The sequence below is a fragment of the Telmatherina bonti genome (genome assembly GCF_933228915.1).
Source record: "Telmatherina bonti genome assembly, chromosome: 19".
Lineage (NCBI taxonomy): Eukaryota > Metazoa > Chordata > Actinopteri > Atheriniformes > Telmatherinidae > Telmatherina > Telmatherina bonti.
This window is the reverse complement of record NC_136617.1, coordinates 10,814,908-10,832,339: the sequence shown is the minus strand read 5'-3', so window position 1 is coordinate 10,832,339 and position 17,432 is coordinate 10,814,908. Positions and strand designations below refer to the sequence as shown.

The 17,432-nt window shown below is 41.3% G+C and overlaps 1 protein-coding gene across 1 annotated transcript in view; it reads left to right on the top strand.

Annotated features, from left to right (window-relative positions):
• Window positions 1–15,444, top strand: part of chd4a (chromodomain helicase DNA binding protein 4a) — a 30,026-nt gene extending 14,582 nt beyond the window's left edge. Inside the window, exons 16-41 of the mRNA XM_079259235.1 lie at window positions 1,861–2,061; window positions 2,168–2,305; window positions 2,541–2,662; window positions 5,093–5,266; window positions 5,347–5,488; window positions 5,914–6,045; window positions 6,555–6,672; window positions 6,918–7,042; window positions 7,187–7,279; window positions 7,371–7,509; window positions 7,593–7,759; window positions 7,853–8,030; window positions 9,251–9,340; window positions 9,694–9,785; window positions 9,900–10,033; window positions 10,253–10,397; window positions 11,711–11,864; window positions 11,956–12,062; window positions 12,141–12,384; window positions 12,483–12,545; window positions 13,170–13,349; window positions 13,425–13,533; window positions 13,644–13,776; window positions 14,463–14,658; window positions 14,822–14,991; window positions 15,087–15,444. Of these exons, the coding sequence (XP_079115361.1) occupies window positions 1,861–2,061; window positions 2,168–2,305; window positions 2,541–2,662; window positions 5,093–5,266; window positions 5,347–5,488; window positions 5,914–6,045; window positions 6,555–6,672; window positions 6,918–7,042; window positions 7,187–7,279; window positions 7,371–7,509; window positions 7,593–7,759; window positions 7,853–8,030; window positions 9,251–9,340; window positions 9,694–9,785; window positions 9,900–10,033; window positions 10,253–10,397; window positions 11,711–11,864; window positions 11,956–12,062; window positions 12,141–12,384; window positions 12,483–12,545; window positions 13,170–13,349; window positions 13,425–13,533; window positions 13,644–13,776; window positions 14,463–14,658; window positions 14,822–14,991; window positions 15,087–15,101 (3,561 nt within the window). The 3' untranslated portion in view covers window positions 15,102–15,444. The remainder of the gene's footprint in view (window positions 1–1,860; window positions 2,062–2,167; window positions 2,306–2,540; window positions 2,663–5,092; window positions 5,267–5,346; window positions 5,489–5,913; window positions 6,046–6,554; window positions 6,673–6,917; window positions 7,043–7,186; window positions 7,280–7,370; window positions 7,510–7,592; window positions 7,760–7,852; window positions 8,031–9,250; window positions 9,341–9,693; window positions 9,786–9,899; window positions 10,034–10,252; window positions 10,398–11,710; window positions 11,865–11,955; window positions 12,063–12,140; window positions 12,385–12,482; window positions 12,546–13,169; window positions 13,350–13,424; window positions 13,534–13,643; window positions 13,777–14,462; window positions 14,659–14,821; window positions 14,992–15,086) is intronic.
• Window positions 15,445–17,432: the final 1,988 nt, after the last annotated feature.

Below are 17,432 nucleotides of genomic sequence, written 5' to 3'. Positions count from 1 at the left end.
TTCCCCGTTCGTTTGTTTGAAATGACTCACGAGGGTCCTGCTAGTTGTCATGAAGATGAAGGAGGTTTGTAGTGATGTATTCATTCTTTGTATGATATATTATCTTGGGGTTGACTTCTTTCTGGAGCCTCCTGGTGTTTCTAAGGTGAATTTAGGGGTGATCCCTTATTTGTCCTAAAAATTAATTGAGGTGTCCGTCATTAACATCAGCTTAAAGTTCCCGGAGATATTTAACCGTGCAACACTTCTGTCAAAAAGATCCGTAAAACTGCGCAGGTTCATCTTATTCAGCTTATTTAGCTTTCTATTTTTGTACAGTTCCTCATCGGACATTACTAAGTTATAGTTGAATCTGCTCTCTGATATTAATGCGTTTTTTCTTATAAGAAAAGGAATAAGAGGAATCATGTCATTAGGGCTGTGGCGATATGCTTTTGTCCCGTTTTTTTGGGGGCCGATTCGATTTAAATTGCAATTTTCACAATTCTTTGATATTGCTGGTTTTTGTAGATTAAAAACAAAAGTGTACAAAACCTTTTTTTTTTTTTTTTTTTTTGGTCATTTTCTTGATTTGTTAGGAAAAAAAACACCACAGTAGCCAGACTGTCATTCTGCTGCTATAATGCTCAAGAAGATAATTAAAATGACCAATAAAAACAATAAAAATGACAAATTCATAATGAATTATTTTTATGTACTTGGGGGGAAAAACATATATATATATATATATATATATATATATACATAAATAATATAAAAATTGTGAAGCAGAAAATCCCAATATTTGATTTTTCGATTTGATTTTCCCACCCCTACATGTCATATCTATTTTCCAGGTGAATTTAATGAGTAAGATGTATCTTAATTGCAAAACCTCTGTAGTAATCATACGTGTCTCTGAGCAAGATTACAAATAAACGACTTGTAGTTGTCCAGATGTACTTACTTTATTTTGTGATTTTCCAATCTGGACAAGAAGCTGAAAATACTGCCACGTGTGATTAAAGGACTGATAGGGAAATATAATGGCCTGGTTTCCTTTCTGAGCTGCTTGTTTATGCTGTTTACATCTTTAACAGAACATTCCTAAAACAAAAGAAAATCTTTTCATTCTCTATGTACTATATTTAATCCATTTATTCATACATGATTGTATATTTAAATGAGATGCGGTAACTTCATAGTGGATTGTTTTTCCATAAATGTCTGAAAACTGTGCCTTTAAAGCAAAGAGGACAGAAAAAGTCGAACTTCAGAAATGTCCTGAAAAATGTCCTCAGTGGAGTTGAGTTGCTGTAAATATTCCTAAAGTTAAGATATGAGATCATGTATTGATATTAATAATGTCTACAAATAACGTCCCCTTTAATTTGAAGCTGTTAAACCTCAGAAATGAATACAAAACTTGTAGATTGCTTAGCGACTGACATGCAGTTCTCTGCATAAAACTGGAGCAGGAGAACAACCCTGGCTGCTACTTGCAGGAGAGCAAACGTTGCCATCTTCACCCCCCTGGTAGCATTTATAAAATGCTAGTCAAGTTGCTCCCTGATGGAAGGGGAAACATTTACTCTAACTTGATAATAAACATTTAATTACTGTAGAGCACTTGAATTTTTCCCTGTTAAGCAACCCAAATCCGTCGACCTTTAACATCATCTTTCACAACTGGGATGTTGGTGTCTCTGCACTCTGCATGATAAGTGAGATGACTGTACTAACAGAGTTGTTGAATGTTTGCTAATTTGTCAGGTAGCAGTGATGCAAACAGCTGTTATGTCCCTCACTGCAAACTTGTGTTGCTCCAACACATCTGCTTTGGCTGCTGGACATGTGCTGACTTCCTCTCTCCGTCTCCAGGGTCATTCAAAGGGGCCGTTCCTGGTCAGCGCTCCTCTTTCAACCATCATCAACTGGGAGAGGGAGTTCGAGATGTGGGCACCCGACATGTACGTGGTGACGTACATCGGAGACAAGGACAGCCGAGCTGTCATCAGGGAGAACGAGTTCTCCTTCGAGGACAATGCCATCCGAGGAGGGAAGAAGGCGTCCAGGATGAAGGTGAGAGAAGACAATGGGAGACAATAGAAAAAAAAAAAAAGTCAGGAATGAAAACAACCTTTGTGCAAAACTTAAGCTTCCTTGGTGCTGATTTCACCCCCAACAGAAAGACTCATCCATCAAGTTCCACGTCCTGCTGACGTCATATGAGCTGATCACCATCGACATGGCCGTCCTGGGCTCAATAGACTGGGCTTGTTTGGTGGTAGATGAGGCTCACAGGCTGAAAAACAACCAGTCCAAGGTAAACACGCACAAAATCATAGATCAAGCATCAAAAACCGCTACAAGATTTCCTGCTTTTAAATCTAGTCAAATCCACATGTTGCGACCTGAATCCTCATTATGTCTGCAGGGTTAGTTCAGGTCAACAGCTGTAGGCAATCTGTTGGGAATATTTCTGAATTAAAACTGCATGCAGCTGTTTCTCAGTCACCCTGAAACTGTTGTAAACATGTTGGTTGTGCTCCCTCCTTTAGTTTTTCCGGGTGTTGAACAACTACTCCCTGCAACACAAGCTTCTGCTGACTGGAACTCCTCTGCAGAACAACCTGGAGGAGCTTTTCCACCTGCTCAACTTCCTCACACCCGAGAGATTCAAGTAAGTCTGGACACGGTTGGATTCGATTAATCCTGGAACTGTTTGTAGTTTAGCAGTAAGATTACTAATCCTGGTAGCTGTTTGGCGTTTACGTTTCCTGAACCTAATCTGTAAAAATGTTTTCTATGTCAAGCCAAAGTTTCTCACCTTGTTGCAGGGCTTTATTGCTGTTTAAGATTTAGGTACATGAAATTTAATTTTCCAGCAGCACGACTCCCTATAGGGCACAGGTGTCAAACTCCAGTCCTCGAAGATCAGTACCCAGCAGGTTTTTGTTACCTCCATGCTCCATCACACCTGACTGAAGTAAATGATTATGGTGACAAGAAGGTGTTGGATTTATTTGATCTGAATCAGGTGTAATGGTGCAGGGAAACAACAGCAACTGCAACTTCTGTAGAAAGGATGTGCATCTTCACTGGTCTCATAGTTTGATTAAGATTATCTCATTAAAGATCAGATTTGATCCCACAATGCATCACTATAATAATTTATTTATTTGTTTTTTCATTACTGCACACTGCTCCTTTTGTTTTAACAATGAATACAAGCTGTTCTGTCATTATGAACTCCCTTTTTATATAGGATTATACACTACTCACAAAAAGTTAGGGATATTTGGCTTTCAGGTGAAATTTATGGAAAATGCAATATGTTCATGCTACAATGATATAATATCATAAAAGTAAGACATTTAAGTAGAAGGATGCACTACTGATTTCCTCATCTCAAAAAATTCATTCAACACAAAAGGTAACAACAATGGTAGTTACACCACAACAAAAAATTTGAACGTCTCAATATCTGGTCATGTGCCCTTGAGCATCAATTACAGCTTGACAACGACGTCTCATGCTGTTCACAAGGCAACTTATTGCCTGCTGAGGCATGGCATCCCACTCTTCTTGAAGGGCAGCCCTCAGGTCATTGAGGTTCTGGGGTGCAGGGTTTCGAGCCTCTACACGACGGCTCAGCTGATCCCACAGGTTTTCAATGGGATTCAGGTCTGGAGAGAGTGCAGGCCGTTCCATTTGAGGTACACCGGTCTCCAACAGCCGTTCCCTGATGATGCGGCCTCGATGAGCAGGAGCATTGTCGTCCATGAAGATGAAATTAGGCCTGTGCTGTTCATGTAGGGGCACAATCACTGGATTAATGATGTTATTCAGGTAGTATGGGCTTGTCACTGTACCATTCACAAAGTGTAGGGCAGTTCTGTACCAAGTGGACACCCCTGCCCACACTGTAACACCGCCACCACCAAAAGCTGGCCTGGTGACAACAGTGGCTGATGCATAGCGCTCTCCCTGACGTCTCCAACATCGTTGCCGGCCATCATTTCTGCTCAGTGTGAATCGACTTTCATCAGAGAACAGCACTGAAGCCCACTGGTTCCTCGTCCAGCGTAAATGCTCCCTGGCCCATGCAAGATGATGATGCCTGTGCCTGGTGGTGTGGTCAGGTACCCGTGCAGGTCGTCTAGCACGCAGACCACGCTGATGGAAACGGTTTCCAATGGTCTGACGTGACACTTGGGTGCCTCTCACCTCTCTTAAACGTGCCTGGAGTTGAGTGGCATTCATCATCCGGTTTCTCAGGGCAGTGTTCACAATGTAGCGGTCATCAGCACGGGATGTGGCCAAAGGACGTCCACTTCTAGGCCTTTCTGTGACTCTTCCAGTCTCTCCATATCTCTGTTGCAACCTGCTGATGACACTCTGTGACACTCCAAGCTCAGTGGCCACTTCTGTCTGAGAACGTCCTGTTTGAAGCATCGCAATGGCAAGGGACTGTTGTTCCATTGTTAGGTGTCGTCTTGGTCTCATGATGTCAAAATGTGAACAGCATGATGAGGACAACTGTTTAAACACCAGCTCTAATTGAACCAGGACATTTATTGGTCAATTCAAGGATCACACACCTGCCGTGATTTTTGCCGTTAAGCTCCTTGTTAGAGAACAGCAACTTGTGCAAAATTTATTGAAACATTTAACAGTTGGAAATGTGCATTTAAAAGCTTAGAGAAGATCACATTAAGTTCACCTGTACAGGTTTGAATGCATTTTAGGCTTGTTGTGAAATTTCACCCAAAAGCTGAATATCCCTAACTTTTTGTGAATAGTGTATGAGAAATCCATCTGAATGTCCTGAATATGACATATCCTAAACATGTTAACAATTGCATCATTTTCAACTTGAAAACTTTATTATTCCACTGCTAAAAAATCAAGAACCATCATTACTATGTATTATAATATTTAAAGTGGATTATTTTGTTACTGCATCGATGCACAATCGTCTACATCGTAAACATCATGATGCATTGTGGAAGGTATCGAATTCAACGCCACTGTTATATAGTCACTTAGCTGCGTGAAAGCTTTTGTTTTTTTCAGCAAATACTTCATCCGTATTACCTCTTATCTGCAGCAACTTGGAGGTCTTCTTGGAGGAATTTGCTGACATCGCCAAGGAGGACCAGATCAAAAAGCTGCATGATATGCTGGGTCCGCACATGCTCAGAAGGCTGAAGGCCGACGTCTTCAAACACATGCCCTCCAAGACCGAACTCATTGTCAGAGTGGAGCTGAGCCCCATGCAGAAGTAAGTTTGCAGTGTTTTTGTTGTGGAAAAACATTAGATCTGATCAAAAAATGATCTGAACATGTTTGTTCTGTTTACAGGAAATATTACAAATTCATTCTGACGAAAAACTTTGAGGCCCTGAACACAAAAGGAGGAGGAAACCAGGTTTCACTGCTCAATGTTGTCATGGACCTCAAGAAATGCTGCAATCACCCCTACCTCTTCCCTGCGGCTGCTATGGTACGGCAAGCTCCAGGAAGAGTCTCTTAGAGATGAGTCTAGCAGTAGAAACTCTGGCAGTAGAAACTAAAAAATTTACACAAAATAAATAAAGAATTAAAATAAAAATCTAGAAAAATCAAGGGGATCATCATACCAGTAATGCTCCCCTCTGCAAGTAATTTTGCTCAGCAGAACACAGCATCCAGACAATCATTCTGCTCGCTTAAATGCTGGACAAGACAAAAAAAAAAAAAAAAAAAGTCTAGTGATAAGTTCAGTTTGTCCTGCATGTTAGTTAGAAAAAAAAACACCAAAAAGCCTCACACTTACAAAGAGGTGTGCTGGAGAGGTTTTTAGAAGAATTCCTGCCAGTATGTTGTTACCCAGCCACAATGTCGTTGCAGTCATTTTAAATTCAATCTTTTATTGATCAATTTAAACAGGAAGCTCCAAAGATGCCCAATGGGATGTATGACGGCAATGCACTCACCAAATCTTCTGGTAAGCTGCTGTTGCTGCAGAAGATGATGAGAAAGCTGAAGGAGGGAGGGCACAGAGTGCTTGTTTTCTCTCAGGTGAGTTAACCCGTGAACACTTAAAAGCTACTTTAGTTTGCATGCTTTGATTTTTTTTTTTCTTTTATTATTTTTTTGTGTACATATTTTTTTTTTTTTTTTTTTTTTTAATGTTTTTGATTTAGCACGGGCTGCACGGTGGCACAGTGGTTAGCACTGTGGCCTCACAGCAAGAGGGTTACTGGTTCGATCCTTGGCTGGGGAGGGGTTTGGTCAGTGGCCTTTCTGTGTGGAGTCTGCATGTTCTCCCCGTGTATGCATGGGTTCTCTCCGGGTACTCCGGCTTCCTCCCACCATCCAAAGACATGCACGTTAGGTTAATTGGTTACTCTAAATTGCCCCTAGGAATGAGTGTGAGCGTGAGTGGTTGTTCGTCTCTCTGTGTGGCCCTGTGATGGACTGACAAGCTGGGATAGGCTCCAGCTTCCCCGCGACCCTGAATTGGATTAAGCGGTTCAGAAAATGAATGAATGATTTAGCACTCAGGATTTTGCTTTGTTTTTGTGCAGATGACCAAGATGTTGGATCTTCTGGAGGACTTCCTGGAGAACGAGGGTTACAAATATGAGAGGATTGACGGAGGAATCACAGGAGGGATGAGACAGGAAGCTATTGATCGTTTCAATGGTGAGGTTATATATTGACTGCCATCAGTCATTCTTCTTTATCCATCTGTTCCTCTCTTCTTTCCTGCATTTCTTATGTTTCTTTTACAAATCAATTTTTTTTTCTTTTACACTTAAAAATAATTTTCTTTGCTGTGAATCAGTTAAACCCTCAAAATCTGTGATTTTGAGACTAAAATTATAGATACTCTGAAACAAAGTTAATTTTAGGCCTTTTCTCTTATCATTTCTACCTTCATCTCTCAGCTCCTGGTGCCCAGCAGTTTGCCTTCCTGCTGTCGACGAGGGCTGGAGGTTTGGGCATTAACTTGGCCACAGCCGACACCGTCATCATCTACGACTCTGACTGGAATCCTCACAATGACATCCAGGTACGGCACTGCCTCTCATTTTTGTCTCAAAAAGTGTCTAAAAGCCATTTATTTAGCTGCTCACATGACAGTACTGTATATATTTATGTGTGTGTGTGTGTGTGTGTGTGTGTGTGTGTGTGTGTGTGCATATATTTTGTTTAGGCCTTCAGCAGAGCGCATCGTATTGGTCAGAACAAGAAGGTGATGATCTACCGCTTTGTCACCAAGGCTTCAGTGGAGGAGAGGATTACTCAGGTAAACGGCACACTGCAGAATAAATCCTTTAATTTGTGCTAATGTCATTGACATGTAAATAACACTTGTTTCCATGGTGTTTCTGCTCCAGGTTGCTAAGAAGAAGATGATGTTGACTCACCTGGTGGTCCGACCTGGTCTTGGCTCCAAGACTGGTTCCATGTCCAAACAGGAGCTGGACGACATCCTCAAGTTTGGAACAGAAGAGCTCTTCAAGGATGAGGGAGAGGGTGAGGATAGGTTTGTTTTTACAAAAGATGTATGCGACACCAAGTAGAAAATGATCGACATTAAAATGTTTGTGTTCCTTCAGGTGAAAAAGAGGAAGACAGCAGCATCATTCACTACGACGACAAGGCCATCGACCGACTGCTGGACAGGAACCAGGACGCCACCGATGACACGGAGCTGCAGAGCATGAACGAGTATCTGAGCTCGTTCAAAGTGGCTCAGTATGTGGTCAAAGACGAGGAGGAGGAGGTGGGGTCCCACAGCTGGTTCCTGTAGGATTAATGCAGTTTTTCCCCTTCAGTCAGCCTGTTTCTCACTGTGAAACTGAACCCTGTGGCTCAGGAGGAGGAGGTGCAGCGGGAGATCATCAAGCAGGAGGAGAGTGTGGATCCAGATTACTGGGAGAAGCTGCTGCGGCACCATTATGAGCAGCAGCAGGAGGATCTGGCTCGAAACCTGGGCAAAGGCAAACGTATCCGCAAGCAGGTCAACTACAACGATGGCTCACAAGAAGACAGAGGTAGAGATTTTTATTTATTTGTTTATTAACAATAACAATGACTGAAGTTATTTTTCTGTATCTTTTCTGTCACCTGAAGAGCAACCACACAGGAATTTAGCTGAGCGTTGCTTTCATATCCAATCTTACAATCTTAAAACCTTTTAATTAATGGTGCGCTGGAAGAGAGGAAAACATTGATGGTATATCATTTTTGGGCAAATATTAAATTTTTTTTTATTTTTTTATTTTTTTATATATATATAAAAATAACCAGCATTTGTCTCTAAAATGCCAAAGATAAAATTGAAGCTAGTGTGATTTAGATTTTTTTTCTTTATTTTTCTATTAAAAGTAAGTAAACTGTATTGACCTCTGTTTTATTAGTATGAGTAATTATTTTAAGAAGGAAACTTTCAAAATGAAGCGATTTTTATTTTTTTATTTATTTATTTATTTATTTTCCTACTTTTTTAAAAAATATAAATTAACACAAAAAAGGAATAAATTTAGAATGAAAAATAATTAGAAATGAAAGCAGTGAGCTGTAGCTACATGAAGGGACGTTGACACCACAGTTCACTATTTGTAACCCGATGTTCATTGTTAATGGCATTCATCACAAACAACACATCATAGCAGCTTCTGGGACAAAAAAAAGCGCCAAACAACCACGTAGCTCACGTTGTGTTGCAGTTGTCTCATAATTCTAAGCATCAGAAAGTCGGCAACCTGGCGTTTCCAGGTGATTGTGGTCCCGCTCCACCAATATGGAAAAAATGGCTGATTCAAAACAAAACCAGTTGTTAGCATCAAAAGTTACGTTGTGTAAAGTTTATAAAAACACAAACCATTATTCAAACGTGCACCATGAGTATATCAGCCAATGTGACGCATGAGAATTTAGAAAGAAATTTAATAATGGCGGTAATGGCTTACAGGTAGCCGTATTAAATCTGGGGTTCCTCTCCAGGTTTTATAGAAACTGACCTCGCAAAGCAACTGGAAGTAATGGATTAAAAAAGAACTGTTGTGACGCTTCACAGCTGAGATTAGTTTCACACACAAACCAATCCCGGACAGCATTATAAACACTAAAATGGCAGCTTCACATCTGCGTCTTGGTTGCACTATTTTTAAATAATTTCCAATAGTTTGCTTTTCAGCTCACGCAGCTGTTATACAAATATCTTCTGTCACATTTCACTTGTTAAATTAATCGCTTTCTGTTTCCCTTAAAGCTGATTGGCAGGATGACCAGTCCGATGGCCAATCGGATTACTCTGTGGCATCGGAGGAGGGTGATGAAGACTTTGATGAGAGATCAGAGGGTAAGAACCACTGTGTGTGTGTGTTTGTATTAAATCTTGAATTAAGTTTCTTTTAATAAGCGTGCTTTTTTCCATGGTAACTCTTATCTGGCCTCCAAACTCGGTTACATTTTATAAAGTAGGAAAAACGTCTATACATGCTGTAAAAATAAACTTGCGATTATTTCTGATGCTCCTTGATGGTAAAAACAGTCATTATCCTGCACACTTTAAGCCTGAAAGGGGGCGTGTTTTTGGGACATCTTCATCTTTTTACAGGATCATCTTTACAAACAGGAAACATGTGGAGCAGGGCACCTGCTAACGTATCTTATGGTATCTGTTTAATCACCATGTATGTTTCCTCTCTGCAGCCAACTCTCGCAGGCCGAACAGGAAGGGCCTGAGGAACGACAAAGACAAACCATTGCCCCCCCTGCTGGCCAGGGTTGGAGGCAACATTGAGGTGAGCCGCTCCACCGCCTCCAACTGTTGGATCTGTGTGGTTTCATGACATGATGCTGGACAGTACTCCTGAACCAGCAGAGTTTTAATGGTTGCTTCTCTTGTCATTTCACAGGTGTTGGGTTTTAACTCCCGTCAGAGGAAAGCCTTCTTAAATGCAGTGATGCGTTACGGTATGCCTCCCCAGGACGCCTTCACCACCCAGTGGCTGGTCCGAGACCTGCGAGGGAAGTCGGAAAAAGAGTTCAAGTAAGAGTCGCTGCTTCGTCGCTGGTAGAAGTCTCAGACTGCACACTCTGGTTCTGTTCCACAAAGCTCGGTTTATCTGGGACCAAATACAACTTCAGTCCCGCATTTTCATCTAGATCAGTGTTTGTTCTCCAGTCGCTGTCCTGAGATGATCTCGCTGATCAGTGAAGTACTCTGATGTTGTATCACAGACGTTTTTCGTTTCTTTCACCTTCTCAGAGCCTACGTCTCTCTGTTTATGCGCCACCTCTGCGAACCCGGAGCCGATGGTGCCGAGACCTTCGCAGATGGTGTTCCCAGAGAGGGGTTGTCGCGGCAACATGTCCTCACCCGCATCGGTGTTATGTCACTTATTCGCAAAAAGGTAAAAAGAATTTCACTGCTTTTGTTTTTCTATTTTTATTTCTTTTAAGTCAACTCCTTTTATTTTCCCAAAAGCGTGAAACAAAGGCATAAAAAGGACCGAATAAAGTCGCCGCGGGTCGTCTTCTTCCATCAGTGTGTAGAGAAGATGTCTGAGTTGACCATCATATATGTAAACACGTGTTTCTAAGAGTGACTATTCATAAATAGCTTCTGTTAACTGGATGCTGTTGTAGAAAAGCTACTTTTAGTTTAGTTTGTGGGGAAAATGTGTTTCTTTTTCTCTTTTTATGTTTAATGTCTTTTAATGTTGGTTGATTGAAACTCACTGACTGGTTTCCTGCTTATATTAACTTCTACTGAAGTCTTTTCTCTCTTAGTCAAAGTAAAATAAGGTTTTATTGATCCTGATCATAGGTTTAAAAGTGGGAGCAGTAAAGAGGAATTTAGATACTTGGTTGTTACAGACACACACACACACACACACACACACACACACACACAAACAAGACAAAAGTAAGAAGTCAAAACCAGAACTTTATTTTTGTATTTTGTAGATTCAGTGCTTGTTCAGAGTTGATGCCTAGTTTAGAGCAGGTTTAGACCACCAGCGTGCTGCCTCCAGCCCAAAATATTTGCGCTACACCAGACCTGATCCAACCTGGTCCAGAGCAGAGAAACACTTGTCAGAAGTTGGAGTTTGCTTGTAAAAACCACCCAAAATATCATGTTTGCTCTTAAACCAAAACCTGTTGTTTAGAGTCTGCCTTTCAGTGAAAAATAATTAATTAATAAAATAACAAATCTAACTCTATAAAGTAAAATTTGTAGAAACAATAAACTGTAAGGACAGACAGACCTAAATGTGTGCAAATAAACTGTTTGCTTGCAGTGTGGCTGTGTACAGTTTAAAAAACACAACATAGAGGTTTTATTGGAAGACCTTTCTTATTTAAAGTTGTTCTGGTGTAGCTTGAGAAACAAATCTCCTGGAAAGGTCTATGAACTGGCTCTACGCTGCAGAAATGTGCTATCATAATATTAAGTCACTTAAAATCAAATCAAATTCACCTTATGTATCCGTTATGAACTTCTTTGTCTGGTAGACTTATAGGCTGTTAGAGGAAAAAATGCTGCAATGATTTTCTGAATTAAGAAAATCTTTTTTTTTTAAAAAACGTGAAAATTTCCAGTCAGTGCTGTGATCCAGGTCTTTGTCTTCTCTCCAAGGTGGCTCCTTTTTTTTTTTTTTTTTTTGCAAGTGTAAACGCACAAGAAGTGGCTCTGACTGAATGCTGCTTCTCTGTCCTCCAGGTCCAGGAGTTCGAGCACGTCAACGGTCAGTGGTCGATGCCTTGGATGGCTGAGCTGGAGGAGAACAAGAGGGCTGCAGCTCAGCCAGAGTCTCCTGGGAAAACCCCATCCACCGGCACCCCCGCCGACACCCAGCCCAACACCCCCGCTCCAGGTTAGACAGCTGCTGAAGATGAACCTGCCACACAGCTCCAGCTACTCGGACTCGCACAGACACATTTGTTAACGAATGAATCTTTCTGTAGCTGACGAGTCCTCAAAGAACGACGAAGCAGCGAAGGATGGCGAGAAGGAGGTGAAGAAAGAAGGCGAGGCGGAGAAGAACGGCAAAGAACCCGTCAAATCCAACGAGGTAACGACACGATATGTTTTAGTGGCAATTTGGAAGTTTGAGTTGAGAAACATGAGATTTTCTGACTGTTTTCTGCAGGTGATTGCCATCCCCGACGATGACGAGAAGAGTCCGGCAGCGGAGCAAGAGAAGAAGAACGGAGAGGAGCCGATGGAGACGGACAAGCCAAGCAACGGCGAAGCAGAAGGCATGAAGGAGAAGGAAACAGAGAAAGAAGGAGAGGGCGAGAAGAAGAGTCCAGAGGGAGGAGAGGAAACCAAACCACCTACAGAAGCAAAGACAGAGGTGTCGGAGGTCAAACCGGAGGACTCGGAGAGCAAAGGTAAAAGTCGTCAGTTTTCTTTCCATTTGCGATCTCAGCCGTTGTCCTTAATCCTCTTTGACGTCACTTCCTGTCACTTGTTTTTTCTTTGGTAATAGAAGAAAAGAAGGAAGAGAAGACAGAGAAGATGGACACCACTCCACCTGCAGATGAAAAGAAAGGTAACAGCCGCTTTTCATGAGAAATATTTCACATTGTACAGTTGTGCTCATATTTATTCATCCCCTTTCATTAAAGAAGGAAAAAAACAGCTGCCTGTAAAATAGGCTGAAATTGACTAAAGTAATAATAAATAAAAATTTTATGAAAATCATTACATTATTTTCTAATTCTGGTTCAATAGAATTTTTTTTTTTTTGAAAAAGCAAACAAATAAGATAATTTATTACATATTACATCATTCATAAACTAATATTTAGTTGAACAATCCTTTAATGTTTCCACTCCAGTCAGGTGTTTTCTGTTCCTCTCAGTCAGACTTCTGCACCTGTTGACAGGTATTTTGTCCCACTGTTCAACAGAAAAGTCTCTCATTTGTCCAGGACCAATTTGTTTGTTTTTTCTTTCTTCAACTCAATTAAATGAAAAAAACAAAAATGTCTTATATTACTAAATTATATTTTTGCAAATTTTTAGTTATTGTTCCTTTTTTAAGTCTCCAGTTATTTGAGTGACTGTTGTAAATTCAGCCTTTTCTTTAATGAAAGGAGATGAATACATATGAGCACAACTGTATCCCGCGTCGCTTCGACGTTCAGTCATTTTTTTCTCCTGTTTTCTCACAGAAGTGAAGGATGAGAAGGAGGCTCAGAAGCCGGAGGAGGCGACCAAGCTGCAGAACGGAGACAGCAGCAAAGAGGGCGCCACGTCCGCTGGCGCCGCCTCCACGGCCAGCGGAATCAGCGAGGAGAAGAAGAAGGCCAAAACCCGCTTTATGTTCAACATCGCAGACGGAGGATTCACAGGTACTCCCAAATCCACGTGTAAACAAAGAACTTTTAGGTTTTCATTGCTTAACCGACCTCCTCTGTCCTCTTTAGAGCTCCACTCCTTGTGGCAGAATGAGGAGCGTGCTGCCACGGTTACCAAGAAAACAAATGAGATCTGGCACCGTCGTCATGACTACTGGCTATTGGCTGGCATCATACAGTATCCTCACTCATAACGGAGTAATTAATGACTCTTTTGTCTTATTAATGTGAGATGTACCAAAGCAGCTATTCACAGCTGTTATTCGTCTTAACCGCCGCTTGCTTCAGACACGGTTACGCGCGCTGGCAGGACATCCAGAACGACGTGAGGTTCGCCATCCTCAACGAGCCTTTCAAAGGAGAGATGAACAGGGGGAACTTCTTGGAAATCAAGAACAAGTTCCTCGCCAGGCGATTTAAGGTGCAAAAAGAAATTTCTTTTCCACCGACTGCATATAAAGCAGCATCATCTATAAGTGCAGCAAGTTTGTTGATTCCTTTTAACTATTTTACATCAGTCTAAACAGCTGGTGCTCATAATTTACTAGAAATTTCAGTAACAACTTCCCAGTGAAATGTAGGAGGAAAAAGTCGGGATTTTTTATTATTTTTTTTTAAATGTATGCAATTTAAGATTAAGATATACTTTATTCATCTCTGTGGGAAAATTGAATTGTAGTAGCAGAGGCAATATCATAAATATAAATACTGTACAAACAGTCCATCTATAGATGCAATATGTACACACACACAGCAGCAGTATATTTACATGGTATGACAATTGAATAAAAAAAAACTACATAGTTAATGGATGCATGAGATGATGCATTCATGCAGTTATGTGAGCACAGCTCTGACAGATAGAGATGTTAGAAAGCCCGATGGCTGACAGAAGGAATGACTTCCTGTACCGTTAACTTAATGAAACTTAATTAACTTAATGGAAATTATTATGAATATTTAGAATTTTATACAACGTAGACTTTTGTAATGTCCACAAATCAGTAACAAAGTCTGTAATTTTGCACTAAACACATTTTTAACCATATAAAATAACAGATCAGTGACTTTTGCTCAAGCTGAATGTTTATTTAATCTCCCCTCCAGCTGCTGGAACAAGCACTGGTGATCGAGGAGCAACTGCGTCGCGCCGCCTACCTCAACATGTCGGAGGACCCCTCTCACCCCTCCATGGCCCTCAACACTCGCTTCAGCGAGGTGGAGTGTCTGGCCGAGTCACACCAGCACCTCAGCAAGGAGTCCATGTCCGGGAACAAGCCGGCAAATGCCGTCCTGCACAAAGGTAAACGGCAAGAGCAGGGAGTGGAAATGACCAGCCTCTTATTCACCGTCTAATAGATGATTTCTGATGATTCAGAATTTTAAGTGATGTGAGAAAATGGCATAAATGTGAGTTATCAAACAGAAGATCCAGCAACTAACCAGCACTAACGTTACTGTTGCAGTGCTGAAGCAGCTGGAGGAGCTGCTGAGTGACATGAAAGCGGATGTGACTCGCCTCCCGGCAACCATCGCCCGCATACCTCCGGTTGCCGTTAGACTCCAGATGTCTGAGAGGAATATACTGAGCCGCCTGGCGAGCCGAGGACCCGACGCTCAGGCACAGACACAGCAGGTAACTGGTTGAGTTGAAGAAAATCCACCAGTTTGGATTTTTTAAATCAAGTTAAAGTTAAATATTTATCTGACTTTGTCTTGTTTGTGTTTCAGATGTCGCAGCAGTAGACTGAAAATTGTCTCTAACATTGAGAACCACCCCCCTGCCTCATGTAAACATTCCTGATTGGTGCGCAGCAGAATGATGGGCGACAAACCCAAGCTTGAAGCCACGCCAGCTCTCTCTCTTTTTGTTTCACACCTCCCCTCCTCCCCCACCAACAACGAACTTTACAGTTTTTTCTGGAGGATCAAATCTCCTCCTGACCCCTGAGAATGAGGCTGTGGACAGAAAAAGCTATTTTATTTTTATTTTTTTCTCTTTTTTTTTTTCAATTTCTGTATTAATATTATTGATATAATGTTATTATGATGGTTTTTTGGGACCTAAATAAAGAAAAAGTAAACAATTTGTTTGCTTGGTCTTTGCAGAACATTTTGCACTGTAAAAGGCTTCTGTTATTAAATACAACTGATAGCAGTAAAATAAATTAAATATTTATTGGGATGAAAATACAAATCTATTGAGCAAACTGTAAAATGAAGCATTTTTATGTACAATTTGAGGCTTTTCCTCATGGTTGCTTTTGTTACTCTGCCATATTCCTACAGTAGCCCGGATTGGACAAACATGGCTTTGGTTCGGGTTTCAACTATTTATTTGGACTTGAGGACTTCAGGCTGTGGAACCTCAACAAATCCACTGAAGAGCAGAAGATGTTTTTAAGCATTGTTTAATGGCGGTCTGATCGACTAATTGCATGGCAGCAACTCATACTTTGTCATGTAGACGTAGTTAAGATGACTAGTTTGAGCATCAGAATGGGAAAGAAAGCAGATTTCAGTGACTTTGTGGCGTGGTCGTTGGTCTGATCTGATGCAGCTGGTCTACTGGGATTTTCACACGTCTCCACGTTTTACAGAGAATGATCTGGAAAAGAAAACCTCCAGTAAGCAGCAGTTGTCTGCATGAATACGCCTTGTTGATGGGCAGACTGGTTGGACATGGTGGAAATGGAACAACAACTCAAATGAACGCTGGTTCCAACAGAACAGATGCAGAATAACATCTCTGAACGCTCAACAGGCTTGATGGTGTCTGGTGCCACTCCTGTCGGCTAAAAGCACAAAATTGAGGCTACAGTTCACACAAACTCAACAACTGGACAAGAGAAGCTGAAAAACCAGTTGCCTGGTCTGATGAGTCTCCATTTCAGCTCCAGACGGTAGGATCAGAATAAATAACATAAAAACGTCTACGCATCCTGCCTTGTATCACCAGTTCAGGCTAGTGTTTGTATAATGGTGTTTTTTTTTTTTTTTCTTGGTATACCTTTGGGCCCTTTAGCACTAATATGGCATCGTTTAATCACCACAGTCTACCTAAGTATTGCAGCTGACCATGTCTGTCCCTTTGTGACCACACTGTCTACCATCTAAAGGTTAGATCCTCTCCAGCTGGTTTCTCCAACATGACGATGAGTTCACTGTCCACCAACGGCCTCCAGGTCTCCGTCCAACAGAGCAGCTCCGACATGCGGTGGAACAGGAGATTCTCATCATGTATGTACAGCAACCGTGTGATACTTCCATGTCATTATGGATGAAAATCTCCAAGGAATGTTTTCAACATCTTGTTGTATCTGTGACACCAAGAAATAGGTCAGTTCTGAAAGGAAAAAGGACTAAATCCAACGTAGTACTAGCAGCGTGGATCTGATAAACTAAAACAGAGCTACATTTAAACCAAAGGTATCCAAAGTCAGTCCACGAGGACCACTGTTGGTTTTGGATGTTTCCTGTTGCAGAACACCAGAACCAGAGTGATGGGTTGCCAGGTTTGGGGAGAGTTTGACAACAAGCTACTGAGCCATTTAATTTGGATCAGGGAACTTTTTAAAACCTGCAGGATTGCAGCCTTCACTGACTGGAGCTGGACACTCCTGACTTACAACATAATGGAGTTTATTTTAATGTGTTCATCAGTTTTTATACATTAACTTAAACACATGAATGAAATGTGAGTGTTTCCCTTTAAATTTATAGTCTAAGCCATGAAATAAAAAACCAAGATGAGGGTGGCTCACTGCAGTTGCCGACAGGCAACTCCGGTCCTGGATGGCCACAGACCTGCAAGTGTTGGGAGTTTCCCTGTTGCAACACATCCTGATAGACTTAATTAGCAAACTAAGGCTTAATTAGCAGACTTGTGCACAGCTTGACATTAAACCTGGACTCGTCTGCTAATTACCCACTGATTTCAGTCCACTGTGTTGCTGCAGGCAAATTCTTGCAGGACTTTGGCCCTTTAGCTATGAATGAACTGAATTTTTAAACATCAGAAATATATTGATATTAAATAAACTCAAGCTCAAAACACTACAAATCTAATGCAAACAT